Here is a 27,279-nt window from a genome sequence, read left to right on the forward strand (position 1 = left end):
CAGTGAGTGGGTCCAGAGACATGTTGGACAAAACCCACTGAGTCGATGATGGCTCCGAAAGCCTTTTGGAGTGGGTCTGTGGACTTTTCCATGTGAATATTAAAGTCACCAAAGATTAGAATATTATCTGCTATGACTACAAGGTCCGATAGGAATTCAGGGAACTCAGTGAGAAACGCTGTATATGGCCCAGGAGGCCTGTAAACAGTAGCTATAAAGAGTGATTGAGTAGGCTGCATAGATTTCATGACTAGAAGCTCAAAAGACGAAAAGGTCTTTTTTTTTTTTTTGTAAATTGAAATTTGCTATCGTAAATGTTAGCAACACCTCCGCCTTTGCGGGATGCACGGGGGATATGGTCACTAGTGTAGCCAGGAGGTGAGGCCTCATTTAAAACAGTAAATTCATCAGGCTTAAGCCATGTTTCAGTCAGGCCAATCACATCAAGATTATGATCAGTGATTAGTTCATTGACTATAATTGCCTTTGAAGTAAGGGATCTAACATTAAGTAGCCCTATTTTGAGATGTGAGGTATCATGATCTCTTTCAGTAATGACAGGTGGTAATGAGGTGGTCTTTATCCTAGTGAGATTGCTAAGGCGAACACCGCCATGTTTAGTTTTGCCCAACCTAGGTCGAGGCACAGACACGGTCTCAATGGTGATAGCTGAGCTGACTACACTGACTGTGCTAATGGCAGACTCCACTATGCTGGCAGGCTGGCTAACAGCCTGCTGCCTGGCCTGCACCCTATTTCATTGTGGAGCTAGAGGAGTTAGAGCCCTGTCTATGTTGGTAGATAAGATGAGAGCACCCCTCCAGCTAGGATGGAGTCCGTCACTCCTCAGCAGGTCAGGCTTGGTCCTGTTTGTGGGTGAGTCCCAGAAAGAGGGCCAATTATCTACAAATTCTAACTTTTGGGAGGGGCAGAAAACAGTTTTCAACCAGCGATTGAGTTGTGAGACTCTGCTGTAGAGCTCATCACTCCCCCTAACTGGGAGGGGGCCAGAGACAATTACTCGATGCCGACACATCTTTCTAGCTGATATGCACGCAGAAGCTATGTTGCGCTTGGTGATTTCTGACTGTTTCATCCTAACATCGTTGGTGCCGACGTGGATAACAATATCTCTATACTCTCTACACTCTGTACTCTACCCTGCGCCTTAGACTGCTGCCCTATGTACATAGTCATTGAACACTAGTCACTTTAATAATGTTTACATACTGTTTAACCACTTTATATTTATAGCGCATTCGGAAAGTATTCAGACCCCTTGACTTTTCCCACATTTTGTTAAGTTACAACCTTATTCTAAAATTGATCAAATTAATTGTTTTCCTCATCAATCTACACACAATAACCCATAATGACAAAGCGAAAACAGGTTTTTAGGAATCTTTGCAAATTAACAAAATGAAAAACAGATGCCTTATTTATGTAAGTATTCAGACCCTTTGCTATGAGATACAAAATTGAGCTCAGGTACACCCTGTTTCCATTGATCATCCTTGATGTTTCTACAACTTGATTGGAGTCCACCTGTGGCAAATTCAATTGATTGACCATGATTTGGAGAAGGTGCACACCTGTCTGTATAAGGTCCCACAGTTGATAGTGCATGTCAGAGCAAAAAACAAGCAATGAAGCTGAAGAAATTGTCCGTAGAGCTCCAAGACAGGACTGTGTCGAGGTACATATCTGGGGAAGGGTACCAAAAAAAATCCTGCAGCATTGAAGGTCCCCAAGAACAATGCCCTCCATCATTCTTAAACGGAAGAAGTTTGGAACCACCACTCTTCCTAGAGCTGGCTGCCCAGCCAAACTGAGTAATTGGGGGAGAAAGGCCTTGGTCAGGGAGGTGACCAAGAACCCGATGGTCACTCTGACAGAGCTCCAGAGATCCTCTGTGGGGATGGGAGAACTGGTAGAGTGGCCAGACGGAAGCCACTCCTCAGTAAAAGGCGCACGACAGCCCACTTGGAGTTTTCCAAAAGGCACCTAAATGAGAAACTATTTGGCCTGAATGCCAAGCGTCACATCTGGAGGAAACCTGGTACCATCCCTTCAGTGAAGCATGGTGGTGGCAGCATCATGCTGTGGAGAGGTTTTCAGCGGCAGGGACTGGGAGACTAGTCAGGATTGAGGGAAAGATGAATGATGCAAACTACAGAGAGAGCCTTGATGAAAACCTGCTCCGGAGTGCTCAGGACCTCAGACTGGGGGCTAAGATTCATCTTCCAATAGGACAATGACCCTAAGCACACAGCTAAGAAAATGCAGGAGTGGCTTCAGGACAAGTCTCAATGTCCTTGAGTGACCCAGCCAGAGCCAGGACTTGAACATGATCGAACATCTCTGGAATGACCTGAAAATAGCTGTGCAGCGATGCTCCCCATCCAACCTGACGAGATTGAGAGTATCTGCAGAGAAGAATGTAATCTCCAAATTACAGGTGTGCAAAGCTTGTAGCTTCAAACCCAAGACTTGAAGCTGTAATTGCAGAAAAGGAGAAAAGAGAAAAGGGTCTGAATACCTATGTCAATATAATATTAATGTTTTTTTTACTTTTAATAAATAAATAAAAATGTCAACCTGTTTTTGCTCTGTCATTATGGGGTATTATGTGTAGATTGAGTGAAAAATAAGGCTGTAATGTAACAAAATGGAAAAAGTCAAGGGGTCTGAATACTTTCCGAATTCACTTTGTATACTGAATTCTTGTCATGGCTCAACCTGTATAACTACTGCTGTACAATACTGTCTGTACTGCCTTTTACATATCATTATATGCATGTGTGTACAGTGGGGCAAAAAAGTATTTAGTCAGCCACCAATTGTGCAAGTTCTCCCACTTAAAAAGATGAGAGGCCTGTAATTTTCACCATAGGTACACTTCAACTATGACAGACAAAATGGAGAAAAAAATCCAGAAAATCACATTATGATTTTTTAAATGAATTTATTTGCAATTTATGGTGGAAAATAAGTATTTGGTCATCTACAAACAAGCAAGATTTCTGGCTCTCACAGACCTGTAACTTCTTCTTTAAGAGGCTCCTCTGTCCTCCACTCGTTACCTGTATTAATGGCACCTGTTTGAACTTGTAATCAGTATAAAAGACACCTGTCCACAACCTCAAACAGTCACACTCCAAACTCCACTATGGCCAAGACCAAAGAGCTGTCAAATGACACCAGAAACAAAATTGTAGACCCCTATCAGGCTGGGAAGACTGAATCTGCAATAGGTAAGCAGCTTGGTTTGAAGAAATCAACTGTGGGAGCAATTATTAGGAAATGGAAGACATACAAGACCACTGATAATCTCCCTCGATCTGGGGCTCCACGCAAGCTCTCACCCCGTGGGGTCAAAATGATCACAGATCCCAGAACCACACGGGGGGGATCTATTGAATGACCTGCAGAGAGCTGGGACCAAAGTAACAAAGCCTACCATCAGTAACACACTACGCCGCCAGGGACTCAAATCCTGCAGTGCCAGACGTGTCCCCCTGCTTAAGCCAGTACATGTCCAGGCCCGTCTGAAGTTTGCTAGAGAGCATTTGGATGATCCAGAAGAAGATTGGGAGAATGTCATATGGTCAGATGAAACCAAAATATAACTTTTTTTGGTAAACTCAACTCGTCATGTTTGGAGGACAAAGAATGCTGAGTTGCATCCAAAGAACACCATACCTACTGTGAAGCATGGGGGTGGAAACATCATGCTTTGGGGCTGTTTTTATGCAAAGTGACCAGGTCGACTGATCCCTGTAAAGGAAAGAACGAATGGGGCCATGTATCGTGAGATTTTGAGTGAAAACCTCCTTCCATCAGCAAGGGCATTGAAGATGAAACGTGGCTGGGTCTTTCAGCATGACAATGATCCCAAACACACCGCCCGGGCAACGAAGGAGTGGCTTCGTAAGAAGCATTTCAAGGTCCTGGAGTGGCCTATCCAGTCTCCAGATCTCAACCCCATAGAAAATCTTTGGAGGGAGTTGAAAGTCCGTGTTGCCCAGCAACAGCCCCAAAACATCACTGCTCTAGAGGAGATCTGCATGGAGGAATGGGCCAAAATACCAGCAACAGTGTGTGAAAAACTTGTGAAGACTTACAGAAACCGTTTGACCTCTGTCATTGCCAACAAAGGGTATATAACAAAGTTTTGATATAAACTTTTGTTATTGACCAAATACTTATTTTCCACCATAATTTGCAAATAAATTAATTTGAAAATCCTACAATGTGATTTTCTAGATTTCTTTTTCTCTCATTTTGTCTGTCATAGTTGAAATGTACCTATGATGAAAATTACAGGCCTCTGTCATCTTTTTAAGTGGGAGAACTTGCACAATTGGTGGCTGACAATACTTTTTTGCCCCACTTTATATATATTCCTGTCTCTTGACATTGCTAGTTTTTTTTCTTGATTGTGTATTTTATTATTTTTAATTTACTAGCTATTACTGCACTGTTGGAGCTAGAAACACAAGCATTTTGCTGCACCTGTGATAAATCAAAACAGATTTGGAGATGTTAATTTTGATTTGGATATGTTGCTGTCCAATTCAAAGAAACTACTGAAATTCCACTACAATGATTTCCGGCCCTTACTGTCAGCGGACCTGAGTCTTGAATCAGAATTCTGATCATACAGAAACACCAGTTGCTTGTCACTACCTACCTACACCACTGTGAGAGTTGAAAGTACCTCTATTTGTTTAAACTGATACCACACCTCTATTTACAATAGAGCATTATACAAATATGCTAGTGTAGTCCATTATATTCACGCAATGGAACAGCACTTCAGCTATCTAATATGACGTACAGTTGGTCGTGAAACCACTTGTTCTGCTCTTGTAATTTCGGATTAGCAGAACAACAGTTTGGAACCTTTCCATTTCCAGGGAGTGGCCGTCATGGCTGTAATTCAAAATCCCCCAACAGATCTCTCTCAAATGTATTGTTATGACCTATTTGTGTTACTTAGAAAAGATTATGATGCAAAATGACAGAGCGATTAAAATTGCTGTTTTTCTTTGTTTTTAGTGTGGCGGTCACCAGATCTAAAGACGTGCCCGCCTTCGGTCCTCCTATCCCCCAGGGGGTGTTCTTCCCAAAGTCGGCCATGTTCCGGGACTTCCTCCTGGCCAAGATGATGAACGGCGAGAATGCAGTGCATAAGTCGGACAAGTTCCGCGCCATGGCCATGCGCACGCGCCAAGAGTACCTGAAGGATTTGGCCGAGAACTTTGTAAGCGCCACCCCCGTGGACTCTTCAGCGGCCAAGTTCAGCTTCATCTCGTTGGGTGTCAAGAAGAAGGAGCGCAGCCGACCCCGGCGCAACGCCCACCTCCAGAGCTACGGGGCTGTCACTTGGGCCGTGGTGGCCCGGGACTTTGGCCAGTCAGCAGACATTGGCTGCTTGCTGGCCGTCTCCAATGAGTTTGTGGTGCTGATCGAAGAGGCGTCCAAGGAGGTGGTGTTCAACTGCTACTGCCGCGACGTCCTCGGTTGGAGCTCAACATCCGGGAGCGTCCGGCTTTTCTACGAGCGAGGCGAGTGTGTGGTGTTCTCCACGCAGGAAGGATGCTGGGACGACGTCCGGGAGATCATGCAGAGGTTGGAGGTAAGAAGGTTGTGTGGGAGGCTAAAAGACAACATAATTCAGTGCTACACATCCTGTACACAGATTAAGCCTAATCCTGGACTAAAAAGCATTTTCAATTAAGATTTTCCATTGAGAATGCTTTTTAGTCAAGGCTTAATTTGTGTCCAGGAAACCACGCCTCAATGTTTAAACCAGGGGTCGTCAATCAGACCCACAAGGAACATATCTGATTCAACTTCTCCAAGTATTTACTGAAGACTAGGTTTAGTTGATCACTTGGTTTTGTTACTGCTTGGCTGTACCCACACTGGCCCAGAGAAGATTGGCCACCTCTGCCTGAGACATAAGTATCATAAGACACTTGTACCTCAGTGTTTGGCTGTGTTTTGACAGGCATCCCAATTCAGATTTTTTTCTTCTCCTAACTAATTGATATTTTGACCAGTCAGATCAGCCCTGTAAAAGATCTGATGTGAAAAGATCTTGTTAAGCTAAATAGTTTACTATGGGTGAACATTGCAGTGAGGTGATTACTAAAGTCCTGGGAGCCAGCCCAAGTCACAGCAGATTAGTCAGCAGGTCAGCAGATGTCCCCCATTTATACCGCCACTTTACCTCAGCCTCACAACAATATGTTTGTTGTTAAAAGTTACTGTTCTTGAATCACTGGTGGTAATTAAGGCCTGCCGGGGCATTTACTTTCCTCCTGCTTTTTTCCCACGAATTGATTGAGTCATTTGAATGATAATAAACCCTAATAAAGCCATTAGATCAAAGTAGGCTGAAATTTACTCTCTTGGTCATGTTGCCCTAGATTGTCACCCGGGGCTGCGAGACAGTGGAGATGACCCTCCGGCGGAACGGTTTGGGCCAGCTAGGATTCCACGTCAACTTCGAGGGTGTGGTGGCAGACGTGGAGCCCTTTGGCTTCGCCTGGCAGGTGGGTCTCCGTCCGGGCAGTCGGCTGATGGAGATCTGCAAGGTGGCGGTGGCCACACTGTCCCACGAGCAGATGATCGACCTGCTGCGCACGTCCAACACGGTCAGTGTGGTCATCGTCCAGCCCCATGAGGACGGCACACCCAGGAGGTAGCTTAACCACCACTTCCTCCTTCTTTGTACTTAACTAAGCTAAATAGCTCTTACAAAAACATCTGTCCCAAGTGTTGTTTTATTATTTCACTGAACAAAAATGTAAACGCTAAAATGCAACAATTTCAAGGATTTTACTGTGTAACAGTTCATATAAGGAAATCGGTCAATTGAAATAAATTCACTAGGCCCTAATGTATGAATTTCGCATGACTAGGCACGGGCGCAGCTATGGGTGGGCATGGGACTTGGGAACCTGGCCCAGCCAGAGTTTTTCCCCACAAAAGGGCTTTATTACAGACATAAATGCTCCTTCTTTTCATCAGCTGTCAGAGTGGCTGGTCTCAAACAATCCCGCAGGTAAAGAAGTTGGATGTGGTGGTCCTGGACTAGCGTGATTATACGTGTTCTGTGATTGTGAGGCAACAGCTCTGGTGGACATTCCTACAGTCTTTCATTCCAATTGTACACTCCCTCAACTTGAGACATCTGTGGCGTTGTGTGACAGAACTGCACATTTTGAGAGTGGCCTTTTATTGTCCCCAGCACAAGGTGCACCTGTGTAATGATCATGCTGTTTAATCAGCTTCTTGACATGCCACATCTGTCAAGTGGATGGATTATCTTGGCAAAGGAGAAATGCTCACTAACAGGGATATAAATTAGGAATGCACAATATATCGGTGAGCATATCGGAATCGGCCGATATTAGCTAAAAATGCCAACATCGGTGTTAAGCTAGACATCAAGCCAATGTGCAAAACCGATGTCAAAGCTGAAGTGCATACGTATATAACGTAAGTAGATGACGTAATGACGCCACGAAAATACAGCGCTACACAGAACAAAAGCAGAAAAATACTAAGTGCACACTTCCAACAACTAAACAAGTTCAAGTTGAGCAGTCATTTGAAAGAGTAAGAAAATTTCAGCGAGACAACTCTAAGGCGAAATCCATTAAAGCCAAGATAATGGATCTCATTATGCTACTCGCTATGGGCGTCACAATTGACATTTGGACCAGCGATGTCAGTCCCATGAGCATGCTGAGTCTGACAGCACAATGGGCCAACCAGGATGTCGTACTGTGGAAAGCTGTATTGCATGCTCAAGAATGTGCTGGTTCTCATACCGCTACTGCCATTTCAATGGCATTTGAGAACATGTTTGAAACTTGGAAACATGAACAAACTCGTAGTGCCACTCGAGAAATAAGCTCAACTGCGTTTGCAGCAGACATGATACCCTCTGTCATGGCATTGAAACGCCTGCTCAACAAAACTGCGGGGTCAAAACGTACAAAAGTACTCGAGGCTGTGAATAAGCGATTCGGTGGTATTCTCTCTGAGCTTCTTTACGGTGTCGCAACCATGCTCAATGCCAGGTAGAAGGACCGCTACTTCGATGCAGACATGAAACAGGGTTTACGTGAAATGTTACATACACAGCTGGACAAGATAGAAATGGACACAGTGACAGTGCCCACCGAGGAAGAGATCATCGACGGACAGAGAGCTGAAACTTCACTGCTTGACATGTGTGATGAAATCCTGGTTGAGAATGAAACGACTGAACAAATGTACAATGAAACAGCACAGCAAGTAAGTGAAATAAATAGGTTTGGATTATGTTTTACTGGTAATGGGGACATACTTAAATTCCACCAAAATAACTTTTTGGTATGTGTGTCTGTGTGCAACCTTTAATTTAAAGTCAGTTAAGAAAAATTATTATTTACAATGACAGCCTACCCCGGCCAAACCCAGATGACGCTGGGCCAATTATGACCCGCCCTATGGGGCTCCCAATCACGGCCGGATGTGATACAGCCTGGATTCGAACCAGGGACTGGTCGTGTGTGTGTAACTATTTAACTCTACTAGAATGCGTAAAAGGCCGCAAAAGGACATGTCGGGACATGTTAGCCGTCGCATCAATCAAGTTATGATGGCACTACCGTACTCAGTGTCCTTTTTTTAAGGTACCATTGACCAACAGATTCATATCTGTATTCCCAGTCATGTGAAATCCATAGATTAGGGTCTAATGTATTTATTTAAATTGACCGATTGTATTAATTATTTTCCTTTATATGAACTGTAACTCAGTAAAATCTTTGACATTGTTGCATTTGTATTTTTGTTCAGTGTACGTAGCGCATTACTTTTGTCCAGAGCCCTTATGGACCTGTGCCATTTGAGACTGGGCCAACATGTATGAATCAAGACCGGGTTTTCGTGCTGTGCCATTTTTTGGGGGCACATTCCAAAGTAGTCGTTGGGTTGGTTGGTGAACTGTTGTGTTGAGAACTTGAGACTTGCCAAATCATGTTTTAACAGGAATCAAGCGGGGTGAAAGAGAACATTATCCATAGGAAAATTTCTGGGATCTTTTATTTTAGCTCATGAAACATGGGACCAACATTTTACATGTTGTGTTTATATTTTTGTTCAGAATAGGAAAATAGGATGCATTTTGGGACCCAGATTTTTGGGACTTGGCTAATTCAAAGCTAATGCTCTCTGTAGTCATGACCTAATGGGCTTGTTAAATTAATCAATGTTGTCTATTAATGTTGTGTTTTGTGTGGACCCCTGGAAGAGGAGCTGCGGCTTTGGCAACCGCTAACGGGGATCCAAATAAAATACTAATACCACTGTTATTGATCAATCGGCTGTTATCAATGTTATCAATCGGCCACAGGCTTAGTCAATGCAGCTCATATCCATCAGCAAATGTTTAACATATTTAACTGTAGCAAAGGAGCAGTAAATTGGGATGAAGTTGGACACAAGTTAGCAGCGACTGGTCCCAAATGCAATGGGAGATTGCACTCAGAATATTGGGTAAATACTGTATTCTGACGTTTAAATCAAGCAAGAAAGAGGTGGAACGAGGCTATACCAGTTTGGAAATGGACGTATCAATTAGTGAGGTTTGTGGAAAAATGTAACGGGCATTGAAAAATCTCAAAAAACCTAACTCTTAAAATGCAGTCCATCTGCCAAATCTCAACTTAAATCTCCCATTGACTTACAGTATAACATATTTGGCAAGTAAGAGGATTCACACTTTTTACATTAGATGCACTTAATAACACGGTAACAACACCAACTCATACTCTTACAGTATAATTTTAGTACATGTACTTCACTGTTTTAAGATTGTTTTGTAAGACGCTGAATTGCTAATGTGTCTTTGGATTTATTCTGTCAGAAGCTGCTCGGAGATGTACCGCGTCCCCGTGGTGGAGTACAAGACCACCACGGCTGCCGGCTGGCACCGCGTCTCGACCGCCCCAGGTGGTGGCCCGTCCATGTCCCGGGCCTCCCCCACACAGGGTCCCAGCCCCGGGCAGCAGATGTTCCACTACGCCCAGGGGGCCATCTCCCGCAGCACCTCCTTCGACAGGAAGCAACAGGACGGGACCAGGTACACCTCAGCACCCACCTCCATCTTCATTGACTCATAGTTCCAAGTTCAAACGCCCTAGATCAGAGGTACTCAAATTTGAGCCTGGAGGGCCAAAGTGCTGCCGGTTTTCTTTTCGAACAGGGTAAACTCATTGTCACTGGTTGGTTAGAGATTCCACTCACGAGCACTGTCTTAATCAGTCCCTGCTTATCAGAAGATTTTACATCAGCAGTACTTGGAGACCAGATTTGAGTATCCCTGCCTTTGACACTCATAATCATGCTCAAAGTTTGTCACCAAGGGAAACTTGAGGTACACTACCTTTCAACAGTTTGGGGTCCTTGTTTTTTGAAAGAAAAGAAAATGTTTTGTCCATTTAAAACAGTGTAGACATTGTCAATGTTGTAAATGACTATTGTAGCTGGAAACGGCTGATTTTTAATAGAATATCTACATAGGCGTACAGAGGCCCATTATCAGCAACCATCACTTCTGGCCTTCTAGGCAGAGTTGCAAAGAAAAAGCCATATCTCAGACTGGCCAATAAAAATAAAATATTAAGATGGGCAAAAGAACACAGACACTGGACAGAGGAACTCTGCCTAGAAGGCCAGCATCCCGGAGTCACCTCCTCACTGTTGATGTTGAGACTGGTGTTTTGCGGGTACTATTTAATGAAGCTGCCAGTTGAGGTCTTGTGAGGCATCTGTTTCTCAAACTAGACACACTAATGTACTTGTCCTCTTGCTCAGTTGTGCACCGGGGCCTCCCACTCCTCTTTATATTCTGGTTAGCGCCAGTTTGCACTGTTCTGTGAAGGGAGTAGTACACAACGTTGTACGAGATATTCAGTTTCTTGACAATTTCTCGCATGGAATAGCTTTCATTTCTCAGAGCAAGAATAGACTGACGAGTTTCAGAAGAAAGTACTTTGTTTCTGACCATTTTGACTCTGTAATCGAACCCACAAATGCTGATGTTCCAGATACTCAAATAGTCTAAAGAAGGCCGGTTTTATTGCTTCTTTAATTAGAACAGCAGTTTTCAGCTGTGCTAACATAATTGTAAAAGGGTTTTCTATTGATCAATTGGCCTTTTAAAATGATAAACTTGGATTAGCTAACACAACGTGCCATTGGAACACAGGAGTGATGGTTGCTGATAATGGGCCTCTGTACGCCTATGTAGATATTCCATAAATAGCCATTACACTGTATTTCTGATCAAGTTGATGTTATTTTAATGGACAAAAAAAATGCTTCTCTTTCCAAAACAAGGACATTTCCAAGTGACCCCAAACTTTTGAATGGAGGACCTTTAGTAATAATTGAATAGGACCTATTGCTGACCTGTTTTTGTTAGTGAAATTGTATAATTTTCCCGACGAACACAATGGCACTTCTATCCTTAGTATCACTGACACTGCACGACATTAGCATAGGCCGTGCATAATGAGGTCAAGGTTTTTGTAATGTGATTAACATAAAATTAAGTGGCAAATACATGACTGAGAAACGGAGACTGCTCTGACGGGAAGAAAAACAAGATGGCAGAAGGGGCACGTTCATTAGGGAAAGCAACTGAGTGTTTTACAACGATTTGCAATGGAAAACAGGAATGGGGTTTGTTATTTGACAAGTCTAGGTAAACCATCCCTGTTTGTCAGTTTTCTACTGTTGATCCCTAATAAACTCGACCCAGCTCTAATTCCAAATAACATGCTACTATACTTAAAGCAGTGTTTCTCACAGCCATAGCTTCAGTTGGTGTTTGCACACACAGTGAGTACCAGAACTAGAAAAAAACAACTGAATCAATGCTGAATGTAGATAAGCACTCTTTGGCACTTGATATGATACTAACAGAAAAACGAACAGAAGAGACTTGAGGGTTTTCCTCGTTTTTGCCCATATGTTTGGTCATGTTTTATGGAGTGATTTTAGTGGCAACAGAATTTTTATCAGAATTTGTATCATGAAATGTTTAATTTTGTTGGCACCAATGTCACTCCATAAGCATCTACTTTTTCACTCTTGTCTATAACGATTGTGGATCGACCTCCCGTGTTGTGCCCCTGTTACTGAACTTGGCACACAGCATGGAAGGTGGTGAGGAGTTGAGGGCGGGGGGCTGTGGGGTTCGCTAGCAGGGCGTCAAGGCATGTGAATGTTTTATTGAGCTCCTGAGTGTTGAGGCTCTTGTTTGCAGCCCTGCACTGCCTCTCTGCTGTGGTCTGTCCCCGATCGTCGCGCGCACACACACACACACACAGCGACAGTAAGGCTACCTCAGCACTGGTCTTTTGGGCAGTGTTGCATTACATGTCAGCTATGCAAGGGTGCATCAGGTTGAACGCGTGTATGTTGCCATGCGTATGTGTGGTGTTTCACATAATCAGTCTGTGCATATCCTTTTACAACTGTGTGACAACTGTGTGTGTGCATGCAATCATACCGGTATGTGTGTGTACATGTGGGAGTAGTGCATTTTTGTGGGATGAGTTTGACCTTTTGTCAAAAGAAAAGCACAGCCTATTGGCTGTCATTTTTCCTTATCGTGGCGGAAAATTGAGATGAAGTGATTCCCTTCTAGTCAATGGTTTCACAGGAATGATTCTGGCATAGATTGTCCTCTCAGGAGTGAAACCTCTATTTTCAGATTGGAGTGTCCTTGAAAATGTCTGTATAAAAGACTTTACAAGTCTACACTGAGTGTACAAAAATATTGTGAACACCTGCTCTTTCCATGACATGGACTGACCAGGTGAATCCAGGTGAAGGCCATGTTCCCTTATTGACACAACTGTGGGAAGCATTGGAGTCAACATGGGCGAGCATCCCTGTGGAACGCTTGACAACACCTTGTAGATTCCATGCCCCGAAGAATTGAGGCTGCTCTGATGGAAGGGGGGGAGGGGGTCAACTCAATATTAGGTGTTAGGTGTTCTTAATGTTTTGTTCAGTCTGTGTATATTATAGACCTGTTTGCAACCATATAAACTGTTCTTATCAGACACGTCGCTCTCTTGGAGACATGGGCATTTCATATGGACTGCACTTCACACAGAAGAGGTTCATTGTTGGGTAATTGTATACTTTTAAAGCAAAATAGGTTGTTTGCTTCGCTACAAACTCTTCTGGTGTCTGATATTTCTCTCATTAAACTTAAGATGTCAGGAGTTAAGATGTCAACCCTGCTTTGGCACCAAATGATGCATTTATATCTCCTTTATTTTATCAGGGATTCATACTGAAACCATGATCTCTTTTACAGATGAGACCCTGAATTACATAAATTCCAGAAAATACCCACATCAAAATGTAAATACAAAATGCAAGCAGAAAGAAAAACGCATTCATCAGTAATAAGGTCCTCAATCAGCTTTCTGGATTGCCCTACAGGCACCAGAACATCACATTTTAAGAACATTTTAACGATTGTTCCACAAAATAAGGTGCAAGAAAACTATAAAAGCAGAGTTGCCTAACTCTGTATAGACCAAAGGAATTTCCAGAGTTCGCCATCCCTGAGACCGGGTGTCTAAAGTTTAGTAATGATGTTAGGTACAGTGGGACTTTATGTAAAAGGGCTTTATAAATGAGAACGTAGCAATGTATCAACCTACGTGACATCAGAGGGCCAACCAACTTTCTGGTAGAGAATGCAGTGATGAGTACGAAAATTGTCGGCCATAATAAAGCGCAGTGTGCTTTGATAAACTCCATCTAAGGCTTTAGTGAACCTATAGTGAACCTGTCCTTTTATTGGGGTTTTTAGTTAGCGCTTGTGAGCTACACTTAGGTGGGGGTAGCTTTTACAACAAAGTTTAAATTTTCATTTGTCACTGAAATATTCTTGAAAATCAAACCATAATCAGTAACAAAATTAAAATGACCACGTATTTCCAAGACACTAGCCTTCTCAGTCTACTTTTCGGACCAGACCAGTTGATATAGTAACATATTGGTTCTTATTAACACTGTGGAGCGTACCGGGAGTCACCACACCATTACCAGCAGGAAATATGAAAACCGGTTTCTGGGTTATGATTCATGTAACATTACATTTCCCGCACCCTTTTACCATACCATATTTGTCATATGTGACACTTTGTCTGGGTTCTACAGAAAAAAAACAGACGTGATAGACTCTGAGGTAGTACAATGGAACCATTAAGGTGACATGTTTTCCTAAGGGAAACGACACGGAGACACTGCATATGTTTGTGTGGGGGTTGTTTGAATTCAAACACTTTGTGGCTTCCACTCCTAGTTGGAGCTTCGCCAGCTAATTAAGAGGGAGTGGGACTCAATTTGCAGCTGCCAACGCCTTGCGAAGCAGGCCTGCTCCAAAGCTGCTGAATATGCAAGATTATCCTCCCTTTCACACCACCTCATCCCTTCCTCCCTGCCCTACAATATATACCCTCTATTATGCTCGCTTACCCATTGCACATTTACGATCCCATCTCAGCTTTTCCATATGATCTGGGATTCTGTGTTTTTTTTCGAGGGCTCAGCGTTCCTCCCGGGCCGGCGGGAGAGTCGAGTTTCACGAGTCGGAGGCTCAAGCATCTCCCACTCTCACGGAGGCTTGGAACAGTCTGTTCAGGCTAAGAATAACGCCTGGCCTAACTGCGTACTTACGCTATGTTCCCCTAGTATTTCCCCAAACACTCTTCATAAATGGATGGGATTCTAGTAGTCCAGTTACTATTTATCGTCACTGTCTAATGGTTGACCTACTATTTGTATTGTCAGTATCGAATAATACAAAATAAAACATCTTATCTACACTCTGTAATTTGACCTTTGGCACAATGCACATGATGATACACAAAGCAAACAAACAAACATCAGGGGCACGTGTGTCATATGTCCAGACTAGGCGATGAGTTGTAATGACACGCCTGACATTGTCACGAAGGCTCTTTTGAGAATAACATGAGTGATAACATGGTCGTTTAGCAGATGTGTTTATCCAAAGTGACCCACCCAGTGGGCAATTTTAGTTTTGTCTGCTAGGTACAGTCAACGTGTTCCCTTAGACCTGGAGTGTGTGGCCCTTTTTGAGAATCCAACTAACAACTAACCCTTTCCATTCAACAGGGCCATTGAAGCTGTAGCCTACAAGTGGGGCACTTTGGCGGTCGAGGCCCGTTTTGGTTAAATGTCCCCTAAACGTTATTTTGTGGTTTTCAGGGTACTGCAGGAATATGAGATATCCCCTACGGCCTCCTGTAGCAGTCGGGAACCTGGACAACTGTACTGCAGCTCCCCCAGCAACCAGTCCACGTCCAGTGACCCCGGACCCTGTGGCACCTGGTCCCAGAAGGCTGGATACATTAATGGGTAAGTGCATTAGGGCACAGCGCTGCGATGCACATTTTAGGACCGCTATGGTGTATATTTTAGGACCGCTATGGTGTATATTTTAGGACCACTATGGTGTATATTTTAGGACCACTGTGGTGTATATTTTTAGGACCACTATGGTGTATATTTTTAGGACCACTATGGTGTACATTTTAAGACACTCAACCTCATGCCTCGCCACTCGATGGAGAGTTACATACACAGCAGACTGGGTTTGAATACAATAATATTAAAATACTGTATCTGCGCTTGATTGAGCTTGTCTGGGGCAATGGTGCCGATGGAATAGTGCCAAAAGTAGAAACCCCGCCCAAGTTTATTAGATGTTTACGTTCCTCAAAATAATCAAGTCTATGTTTGATGGCATCTGTTGGAGAAATCTACAGACCCCAAGCACAAATGAATGGGAGAGATGGCTGTCATCTAATAAGGTGCTTTTCTTTGCTCCTAGATTAGATCAACTTTCATTTGGTAATGTGCTTAAAAAGACAAAGAGCATAATACATAGAAACGCAGCATAATGCACAATTAAAATGCATATGAAAAGTGTAACAGTCTACATATTTACACTCCTATCAACCCTCTTAAACCAGACTATCCCCACATGTGCATAGATGGCACATAATCTATACAGAAAGAGGACCATAATAATAATACTATGGTCATTTAGCATTTTCATCCAAAGCAATTTTCATAACTGTTCAGCATTCACAGTGACCAATAGTGTATATGAATCAATCAAATTCAATCCCATTTATTTTAAAACTACTTTTTACCTCTGCCATTGTCACAAAGTGCTTTACATATATTCAGCATAGTGTATATATTCAATACAGTAACCCATATATTCAGTATATGTAGTAGGACCAGTCGCGTGTCATATGATAGACCGTCTCCTCTATCTAGGACAGAACAATGCCATTACCACCCCCCCATCCTGGTTCTTCCAGGACCCCATTCCTTGACCTTCTGCAGTCCAGACAAGTGTATAGTCGCCAGGCCAGAGGCCCCAGCCGGACCCTGGCTCTCAGGTTGCAAGGCATTCCTTCAATATCCCCACAGCATCGAGACACATTGTGGAAATGTGTCTTGGCAGCCACAGTTTCACGGATACTGTTACACGCCAAGGGAAAGGTTTGAAATAGCTCAGTGTGACTAGCCAAGTGGTGAGGTGAAACAATGGCCAGTGGTGCGAAAAGCAGGAAGTGGGGTGGATAAGGATTACAATGCACTTTAAAGGTTCCAATGCAAATCAGTGACAAAGCATTGAGGATGCTGTGGGAGAAGATTAATTTCATGGGAGCCATGATATGCTGGTTAGCGTTCTCTTTGAGGCATGAGTTTAGGACAACAATTCTCATTTGACATAATTATTGCATTGAAAGTTGATGCAAGTTGTGATTAGGTAAGGCAAGGGTAGGCAACCCTGTTCTTAGAGTGCTGCAGATACTGCAGGATTTTGCTCCAACTAGGTACCACACCTTACCAACTGAGGTAATTGGTCAGTTAAATTATTGCCTAAATTCAAAACACCTGGTCTTCCAGGTCGGCTAAATCAAAAACATGAAGTGCTTGGGTCACTCCAGGACCAGGGTTGCCAACCCCTGTGGTAGGATCTGGCGGCTCTACATTAGATCATGCAGTTGCGGGTCAGTTGAAAAAAACTGAGTCTGTTTGGGCAACAACAAAACAAATGGCAGACCTGCACGTCACTGACTGACTGTCTTCATGGTTAGAATGTTCAACAAAGACATCATATCTTGCATCCCTCTTTTGAAGATTTGAACCAGTTTGCTGATACCTCTAGCTTTATGTCCTGTTCTTCTTTTGGGCACCTGTAGATGCCAGTCCCCTGCACTGCACCTGGACCAGCCGAGCGACAAGGAGGGAGAATGCCGGAGAGAGGGGGAGCCCAAGCTGGAGAGGACCAGATCAGCAGGTATGGGTTACTCTTCTTCATCACCAGCATCGTCATCATCACCATCATAAGCATCATCATGTAATCACCAATATCATCAACTGTGCTATGAAAGAGACTCGCCAGTCAGTAGAAATGCAGCAAAAAGGTCAGCTGGAGACAGACAAAACAGAAAGCAATATTAACTGTCATTCTTACAGATTCAAGATTGTCATTCACATAAAGTTTTACCAAACGTGTCATGTTGTGATGTCAAAAAATGACAAATGTGCTTTCATAGCATGTACCTTAAAATAGAATGACTAAATAATTGCCATTCCAATTCATTTTTGGGGAATTTCAGGAACTGCATTGAAAAAATGGCAGTAATGGCAACTAGGGTCATATTCATTAGTTCACGCTGTAGTAAAAGGTTTTGCAATGGGAAATGAAAACAAGCATTTCTTATTGGACACATTCAGGTATTCCCTCCCCACTTTAATCTGTTTGCTTCCATTTGGTTCATAGTGAATATGACCCAGTTCAAGTCCTGAATATATGAAGAGTTGACCTGACATCAATTCTAGTGGACAGTATCGTAGAAATTGTACCACGAGTATTTTAACGAGATAATTATATCACAAATTGTCTTCCTCTTTTGCAGAGGCCAAGTGGCACCATCCCTCCACGAAGATTCTGAACATGAGGGAGAGAAGCCAGCCGAGACAAGGAGCAAAGGACTCCCCCAATAAATACCAACATGTGAGTACTCATACTTGGAAAGAGTTAGCTATTTTAATGTTTAATGAGGGTTACCTGGTTGACTTTGATTTTACAATGTAATGCTTTTTTCTTGTCATGTTGGATTTGGGTTAGTTTGTTGCGTCTGTCATCTCATGTAATAGCCTACATTTGAGCGTCAATGGGAAGTATGTCTTGTAACACTGTTTCAGGACAAAATCTGTTAGTTGTAAGACCCTTTAAATAAATAAATCATATGTTTCATTGGTTTCATATGAAACAAAACATCATGGCCATTTGGTGAATATATCCCATAGGACTTTGCCTCGTCAATCGACAAAGGCTTTGGTAGACCTACCTATGCGCTCCCAGAGCACCTTATCCCCTTCTAGCACCATGCATGGTCGGTTTGAACTGGAACACGACACCCTTGACAGATGGGCCATGATACCGTACGTATTGTCATCTGATCTTTAGGGTCGCACCTAGCAGTAGAGAACGGCTCGGTTACCCATACAGCCCCAAGCCGACACAGTACGATGGTGTGTAGCTCTACGTCTGTAGGGAACGAGGCCCGTGTCCTCTCGTCCTTGACGGACCAGGCTAGATTAGGTCAGCTTACCCTTGTCGGGGGTGATGCTTTTGATGTCGCTTCGGATTTATTCTCCTGCCCCCCCACACCACCAATTCTGTGTATTGAAAGTAATGGTGACGCATGGTGAATGTCGATTCATGTGCATAATTTTTTTCATTAATATTACTATGAGTGAGGAAGCATCCCAACAATTGGCCCTGGAAAAATATTGCAAAGTTTGAAGCTTGAGGGGATGCTGCTGCTTTTGCTGATGAACAGAAAGAGGGGTAGAATGTATTTGCCTCCCTATGCAGAGCGCATTAAAGTTTCATATGCACTGTAAAGGCTGCCAAACATTTCCAGGGTCCCAATTCCATAATTCTAAAGTTTTAAGCGGTTAATATATTCCGAACCGGTGAATAAACCCACAATATGTATTTCCACTTTTATCTTAGATTTGATTGAATTGTGGCGTAAGGATACATATCTTATGTATCATTGTTTTTTAATGTTTACTAGTTGCTGAAATCCTTGTTTCCTCAATTCCTCTCGAAGCTCATTGGCGGTCTGAGTTAGGGGTCTTGGATCCTTTATTCCAATACGCTTTGAGAGGAACTGAGGAAACAAGGACTGAGGAAGCAAGGATTTGACCGTTAATTTTCAGACACAAATGAATGTCGCTAACCACTAACTATTGTTGTGTTTGATCTCCCAGTCTGGCTCCAGTCACTCCAGCAGCAACACTCTCTCCAGCAATGCCTCCAGTGGCAGCAGCGACGAAAAGCGCTTCGGCTCTGGCGACCCCATGGACCCCGATGCCCTGGGCCTCATCTACATCAAGGGCGCGTCCACCGACAGCGGCATCGACACGGCGACTTGCATGCCCCCGCCGCCTCCCCCTCTACCTGGCTGCAGCGGAGGTGGCGTACCGGGGGTCTCGGCCGGCCGACCAGTCCCCCAGGATGCCCGAGGGGAGCAGTGGGTAGTGGAGTACTCTGGAACGGGGGGCTACCACGGAGCGGGGACGCCAGAAGAAGGGTTGACGTCACAAGGCTACAGCACCCAGGCCACTTCGGCTGGGCACGTAACGGACGGGAGCCTGGGTGACCTGAGTGAGATTTCCTCCATGTCCAGGTAAGGTGTAGCTCCAAGATAAAGTTCCCCTAAGTACAGATCTAAGATCAGCTTCCCGTCCCCTAGTCCATTAGTGGGGAAACTGCAAAACTGACCTACGATCAGCGTCTAGGGGTAACTTCACCCTCCACCAAGAGGCTGACTGGATCCCTTTTGTCTGACCGGTGACCAGTGCTTGAATTGTGGCCACAGCTCACCAATACAGAGTACCAGCATCTGAAATGTTGTTCTGCTTGATTATCGGATTATATTGTAGAATATTCACTCTAAAATGAACCCTGGTACTGTACAATTGAAATCAGTTCTGGTACCTTTTCATTTCCGTTCAACCACTCCCAATGACACTTCATAATGTGATGTCAAACTGCGCCTGTTTTCAATGTCTGTCATTATTGGATGTGAGTTGTTTTTGCTCTAGGCATGTACACACATTACACATTGGCATGATGAGTAAGCAGAGACGGACTGGGACAAAAAACGGCCCTGGACTTTGACCTAGACTGGCCCACCACAACCAGCCTGCGGATATTCCACTGCCGACGCGCGCACACACACACACACACACACACACACACACGTGTACACACACCAGGCCCTAATACCACCACCAGCATCACAGCTACTGAACACAAATGCAGTACTATAGCGCTTCAGAACTCACATACTGTAGACTGTTATAAGAGTTCTACAGAACACATCCTGAATGGTCATGATTGACCAATATCACATCAATCTGAAGCCTGAGTGTAAAACAGAGAATGTATAATAGCTAGAATACTCAGTGAGACCAAACACTGGCTGGCTTCACTATGTCAAAGTAGTAGACAACACTACAACAGACGGCACAGTGAACCAGTAAAAAGACACCTGCGTTTTGGGTGTAAAGTGAATGGTAAGTAGAAAATTGTCCTTGGCTACCTTAGTGGAACAGTAGTTTTCTCAGCAGCTCACTTTACCCCAGCTCAGCACACAAATTCAGTTGTATTCATAGTTTTAGCTACAGATGATAAATATAGCAACATAGTGGAAACAATAGCTTTATAGTCAGAATTAATCATTGTGAAATTAATAAATAAAAGGCGGCTGTGCTGTGTCAAAGACTGACTTTACAAGCGTTTTACTACACCCGCAATAACATCTGCTAAATATGTGTATGCGACCAATAAATTGAGATTTGACTAATGACAATAGTAGGGCTTCAAACAAACACAAGTACATAGTAAAAATATGATAAAAATATGAAATATCATATGTTGTAGTTCCTATTCAACTAAAGTCGAGGAATAGGGCTTGAAATGACTGTGGCTGGCATGCACATTAATCAAGAAACTGTCTGACTGGCATCATGTTACTGGTATAGTTAGTTTGTTTATTAGTTAGCCTAGTTAGTTTGCCCAATATTGATGTTGTGTTATCCATGTCTCCCTCCCTGCCCTGGATCCCCTTTGCCTACCGCTTCGGCTGCACTGACTTTTGCTTGTGCTATGCTCACAATCGGCTATGTTGTCGCTGTCCTCTACTTCTGCTAGAACTCTTTGTCCAGGGGCTGTGGCATCCCCCTTGGCATGGGCACGTTGACGTTAGCACTAGTAGCAGCACAACTGAATAAGTCGGTCAATTTCCTACATTTGGCTGCATCTGACTCAAGGGACTTTTTTTGTCTCTTAACTTTCCCCCCCGTAGTGTTTTTTTTTTGTGTGTTGTGGTGTTACTTTTCCATGTTAATTTGGGAGTTTTCCTAAGCGGACTTCTCTTTATAGCTAGCTCAACTTCTCGTGAACGGGAGCCTCTGCTCCCTCTAGTTCCATGCTACTTGGTTCACTCACTACGACTCTCTGGTTCATTCGGATACTGTCTGGGCTGTGTTCGTGAAAAGGAAATGTTTGGAACGTTGCAGATAGTAATGTAATAAATAGAGCTGGCGTGATTCCCTGTAGTGTTAGCCATTTTGGTGCTCCAGATGGCTAGTCCACTACTGTAAGGCAAATAGGTAACTGTTGCAAGGCTGTGCCTGCACAATAAAAAAAAGTATTCACATAGACACCGGGTACAACAATAACATTGATAATGACGCAGCTAAAGTAGCCAGCTAACCTACTTAGCCAGCAACTAGGCAAAAACCACCATGTCGTCATCATCACAGAATCTTCCCACCAGATTCCCAATCCATTATTTTTGCACTTCCTCTCCAAGCTTGTGCACATTAGCCTGGAGTCAAGGTTACCAACATTTCATTTCCTCCGTTTTTGGATTAGACCAAATATAACAGAGGTTACAGTTTCCTGCCCTCCATTTTGAGGTCAAACGGGATGAGCCCAACTCTGCGGTTTCCTGCTGGGCCAGGCTGAGAGGTGACACCAGTACCTCCATTTTGGGGTCAGATAGGACTAGATATAGTCTTAATTTTCATGCTGTTTCAGTCTGAGCGGTGACATCACGTTCTCCATTTTAGGTCAGACTGCATGAGCCAAACCGCAGGTTCCTGCCGGACCAGACTAAAAGTAACCTCATCCTCCAGCTATTGCGCACAGCCTATATAAGCCAGGGATATCAACCACTAAGTTGGCCTTAGTCAGAGTGGCCATAGAATTCTATGGAAGTACTCTACTGATTTAAAGTATTTGTCATTTACCCGACTGCGAGGTGTGGCTCTGTGCTTATGGTGTGCTAGTGTACGGGGGAGGGTTAAGGGGAAAGTGTTCTGGGAGATGATTGGTTGGTAGATTAAGCCGATTTAAACAAATGCCTGTGCGCTGGGAGTTTCTCCAGGCTCTCTGTATTGGCAAATGAAGGCTGAATTGGATGTGTTGGTCCACCAGACGTGCAGTTGGGGCAAAAGTGTCTTGGGAACAAGATTATGCTAAAAGGTGATGACCGGTCTGCCATGTTGTGGCAGGCTCACTGTGGCCATGGCATGATCCTGCCTCCCCCGCAGTGGGCACAATGCAGCATTTAATGAGCTGTGACACATTTGCCCTTCGCTGCCAGCGGCACCAGTGCAGTGTCATCATGCCCCAATTCGTATCATCACCATGTTGTCCGCATAGGCAGGGTTGGCATGAATTCTGCTGTAGTAGGCTAGCGGAGTCATAGGAGTTGGGATCAAAACCTGATCCGAGAACCACACAGGGCCCATCGTGAGGAGAATCACTGATATTAGTAGCAGGGTTTGGGTCAGTTCAATTCGGGAGGGGAATTATTCCTCCTGATTATCCCATGACTTGACTGATATAAAATGGACTGACTCCAAACCGTGGATTTTTGGTAGCCACTCATATTTGACGTAATTGGCCAACTGTGATCACATATTTCTGTCTTTGTTTTCCTAGTGGCTCACGACACTCTGGCAGCCCCTCGGAACGTGGTCCTAAGACCTCCACCTCGGTTGACTCTTCACAAGTCTACATCGTCTCCTCCGGCGGTATTGTGACAGGGGTGGGGCTTAATGCTGCCGTCCACACCCGCCAATCACCAGGCAAAGAGTATCTGATTGGCTGGAAGAAAGCCGAGGATGGCTCTCCAATGGTGGATCCGGGCAGGTCAAAGGACTACAGGTGAGTAAATAAGCAGTGTTTTGTGGAGTTGTATTCTTACTTGGACATAAAACTTGCTCCTAGAGCGCTGTCAATATGTTCTACAGCATCATAATAGTTGCCGGTGCCACACATCCTTTTTATCCCTCCCACTGACAAATTTTCAGCCTCGACTCAGTAAACCGTTGAAATAAAGCCCGGCGTCCTATTTTAATAACGACGCCACAAGTAGGTACGCTTGTCAACTTTACTAGTACTTTCCTGCTAACCTTTGGCCAGGTTGACCTCGCAAGCGAGGCTTCGACCCTCAAGGGTCTTCTTGGTTAAGTTAACTGAACTGGAAAGAAAGATGGCGCGCTGACAAACTGTCTGCTTTGGTCCTGTTGAAAAGGTTGCAAGTCATGCTGCCATATTAACCTACCCATTTTAGACAGTTTCTGAACAAAGGGGGAGAGCCATATTAAAAGTAACCACTGATGACCTGAGGCTCTGACAGAATCCTCTTAACACATGTCCTATCTTATTAATAAGTAGGAGTTGAAGCAGAGTCCTCAAGTACGGTCTCTCATTTAGCTAGTGTAAAGTGTCCATCGGCTAGTGTGACCTTTTCTGTTCACAAAACAGCCCCTGTAGTGGGCATAGTGCCCCCAAAATAAAAACAGCATTTTAGATGGAAGGGACTGCACATAGCTAAAACAAAACAAGTTTGGATTGCTGCATCTACACTACATGACCAAAAGTAGGTGGACACCTGCTCGTCAAACATCTCATTCCAAAATCATGGGCATTAATATGGAGTTGGTCCTCCGCTGCTATAACAGCCTCCACTCTTCTGGGAAGGCTTTCCGCTAGATGTAGGAACATTGCTGCAGGGGACTAGCTTCCATTCAGCCACAGAGCATTAGTGAGGTTGGGCAGTGATGTTGGGTGATTAGACCTGGCTCGCAGTCAGCGTCCCAATTCATCCAAAAGGTGTTCGATGGGGTTGAGGTCAGGGCTCTGTGCAGGCCAGTCAAGTTCTTCCACACAGATCTTGACAAACCATTTCTTTATGGTCCTCGCTTTGTGCATGGGGGCGTTGTCATGCTGAAACAGGAAAGGGCCTTCCCCAAACTGTTGTCACAAAGTTGGAAGCACATAATCGCCTAGAATGTCATTGTATGTTGTAGAGTTAACGTATCCATTCACTGGAACTAAGGAGCCTAGCCGGAACCATGATAAACACCAGTCAAAAGTTTAGACACACCTACTCATTACAGGGTTTTTCTTTATTTTGGCTATTTTCTACATTATAGAATAACAGTGAAGGCATCACAACTATGAAATAACACATATGGAATCATGTAGTAACCAAAAAAGTGTTGAACAAATCAAAATATATTTTGACAGCTTTGCACACTGTTGGCATTCTCTTAACCAGCTTCATGAGGTACATACCTGGAATGCATTTCAATTAACAGGTGTGCTTTGTTAAAAGTTGATTTGTGGAATTAACTCTAATGAACTTATCCTCCGCAGCAGAGGTAGCTCTGGGTCTTCCTTTCCTGTGGTGGTCCCATTGAGAGCCAGTTTCATCAAAGCGCTTGATGGTTTTTGCGACTGCACAAATGTTCCGTATTGACAGACCTTCATGTCTTAAAGTAATGATGGACTGTCATTTCTCTTTGCTTTTTTGAGCTGTTCTTGCCATAATATGGACTTCTTGCTGTTCTTGCCATAATATGGATCTTTTACCAAATAGGGCTATCTTCTGTATACCACCCCTATCTTGTCATAACACAACTGATTGTCTCAAACTTATTAAGAAGGAAATAAATTCCACTTCCGTTGGACTGCCAGATGGCGAAGCGCGAGTCATCACTCCAGAGAACGCATTTCGGCGAGCTTTACACCACTCCAGCCGACGCTTGACATTGCGCATGGTGAACCCCATTTTATGAAGCTCCAGATGAACCGTTATTGTGCTGATGTTGCTTCCAGAGGCAGTTTGGAGCTCAGTAGTGAGGGTTGCAACCGAGGATAGACTATTTTTTTTTACTCGCTACGCACTTCAGCACTCGGCGGTACCGTTCTGTGAGCTTACCGCTTACCACTTACCACTTCGCGGCTAAGCCGTTGTGTCCCCTTGACGTTTCCACTTCACAATAACAGCACTTACAATTGACCGGGGCAGCTCCTAGCAGTGTCGAAATGACAAACTGACTTGTTGGAAAGGTGGCATCTTATGATGGTTCCAGGTTGAAAATCACTGAGCTCTTCAGTAAAGACAATTTACTGCCACATAATTTACTGCCAAATTATATAAACCTGTCAGCAACGGCTGTCGTTGAAATAGCTGAATATGCTAACTTGAAGTGGTATCTACATAGTTTTGTGTATATAGTGTAGGAGTAGCATTCATGGACATTCTTTTGCTGTTATATTTTATCATGGCATGACAGGTTTCATTGAAATTGTTATGGTTGGTGGAGGATAACAAGAGTAGAGCAGAATTTTCATCTGCACTTCACATCACATTGGCCTTATTCCAAGGTAACTATGTAATTAGTTTGTACTAGGTATGCAAGAACAAGTAGTTAGTGTACTTACCCCTGTACAGAAACGTTTAACACAAAAGTAACAGGTTTATTACATAGTCTGCTTTATAAGGCCAATGTTATTTGAGGTATGTTGAAGTATTTTCTTCCTAGGTAGCGTCAACATTTTGACAGCTATATGCTTGCATATCAGCCATGTACAGCTTTTGTTTAGATCTCAATGTACATTACCATTATTTCCCTCCTTTTTTCACTTGGGGTTTTCTACATCAGTGGAGTGGAAGGCGTATTGTCTTTCCTACTAAAGACTCTAACACTGAGATCCAGGTACACTAGCTTTACGGAACCTTGTTTTGTTCCATAAACCTCTATCTACGCTTTATTTTACATTCCTCTATTTACATAGTATTTACTAAGAAATGACATTGTAAGATTGGGATTATATAATATTTACCTGTTTCTTTGAGATTCAAATCACCATTTGGTTGTGTGGAAGTCTCTTTAAGTTAAGTGTATCATTTCTTCATAAATATTGGGCAAAGCCCGCTTGAAATGGGGTGGTAAAATAAATCTACCCACTTTGTCACTCGCATGGTGTCTGTACACAACGCAACCTGTACCTTCCGTGACACCACACCCCCACTCTGTGTGTTTTCCTGGAAACTGATACTTCCCAAACTAGATTCCCTCCAGTTGAAGAACTGTGATTGACTGGTTCCGAACAGCGTATTGTAAAAGATTACTCCCCCGTGTGTGTGTGTGCGTGTGTGTGTGTTGAGAGTCAACCGTCAATAACCCTTTACAGTAGTTCTTGTAGTATCCTTCTTTCTTATGACCATGTTTATTATTTTGTCCTGCCCAAAGAGCTGTGTAATGTACTGCCTGGTCTTACTTCTGTTAGCTTTATGCTTCTATTTTTGGTCTTACTGTTTTTTCTCTTACTTTTCAGTCTCCCACACGTGTCACTGCCCCCTCCTTTACCTTACCTTTTGTGGGCAAATCACAAATTACCCCCTATTCCCCATGTAGTGCACTGCTTTTGACCAGGAATGGGGTGTTATTTTAGACACGTTCTTTGTTCAGGAGTGTCTGCCTTCTGCCTACCCTTGTACAATTCACAAGAAACCTCAAGTAAACTTAGAAGCTTGTCTCTAATGCAACTCTCTTACCTTTTTGTTTTTGCCCCCCATCTACACCCTCTCCCCGCCTGTTTCTCATCCCTCTCTCTCATTCTTCCCTCATTTCTCCCTACTCTCACTTTCTCTCTACTCTCACTTTCTCTCTACTCTCACTCTCACTATATTCTCCACCTTACCATCTTTCTTCATTTATGCCTTTTTCTCTCTCAACCCTATCTCA

At 43.6% G+C, this 27,279-nt stretch overlaps 1 protein-coding gene across 4 annotated transcripts in view; it reads left to right on the top strand.

Annotated features, from left to right (window-relative positions):
* The window catches only part of LOC109890059 (signal-induced proliferation-associated 1-like protein 2), a 100,578-nt gene that overhangs the window by 59,855 nt on the left and 13,444 nt on the right, over positions 1 to 27,279 (top strand). For 2 of the 4 annotated variants that reach the window (XM_031828622.1, XM_031828634.1), the window contains exons 8-16: positions 5,062 to 5,641; positions 6,438 to 6,712; positions 9,932 to 10,147; positions 15,331 to 15,480; positions 17,346 to 17,443; positions 18,066 to 18,163; positions 19,432 to 19,850; positions 23,180 to 23,404; positions 26,194 to 26,247. In XM_031828622.1, coding sequence (XP_031684482.1) covers positions 5,062 to 5,641; positions 6,438 to 6,712; positions 9,932 to 10,147; positions 15,331 to 15,480; positions 17,346 to 17,443; positions 18,066 to 18,163; positions 19,432 to 19,850; positions 23,180 to 23,404; positions 26,194 to 26,247 — 2,115 coding nt within the window. The remainder of the gene's footprint in view (positions 1 to 5,061; positions 5,642 to 6,437; positions 6,713 to 9,931; positions 10,148 to 15,330; positions 15,481 to 17,345; positions 17,444 to 18,065; positions 18,164 to 19,431; positions 19,851 to 23,179; positions 23,405 to 26,193; positions 26,248 to 27,279) is intronic. The other 2 variants (XM_031828627.1, XM_020482038.2) reach the window with 1 other exon arrangement.

This window comes from Oncorhynchus kisutch, linkage group LG1 (assembly GCF_002021735.2).
Source record: "Oncorhynchus kisutch isolate 150728-3 linkage group LG1, Okis_V2, whole genome shotgun sequence".
NCBI lineage: Eukaryota > Metazoa > Chordata > Actinopteri > Salmoniformes > Salmonidae > Oncorhynchus > Oncorhynchus kisutch.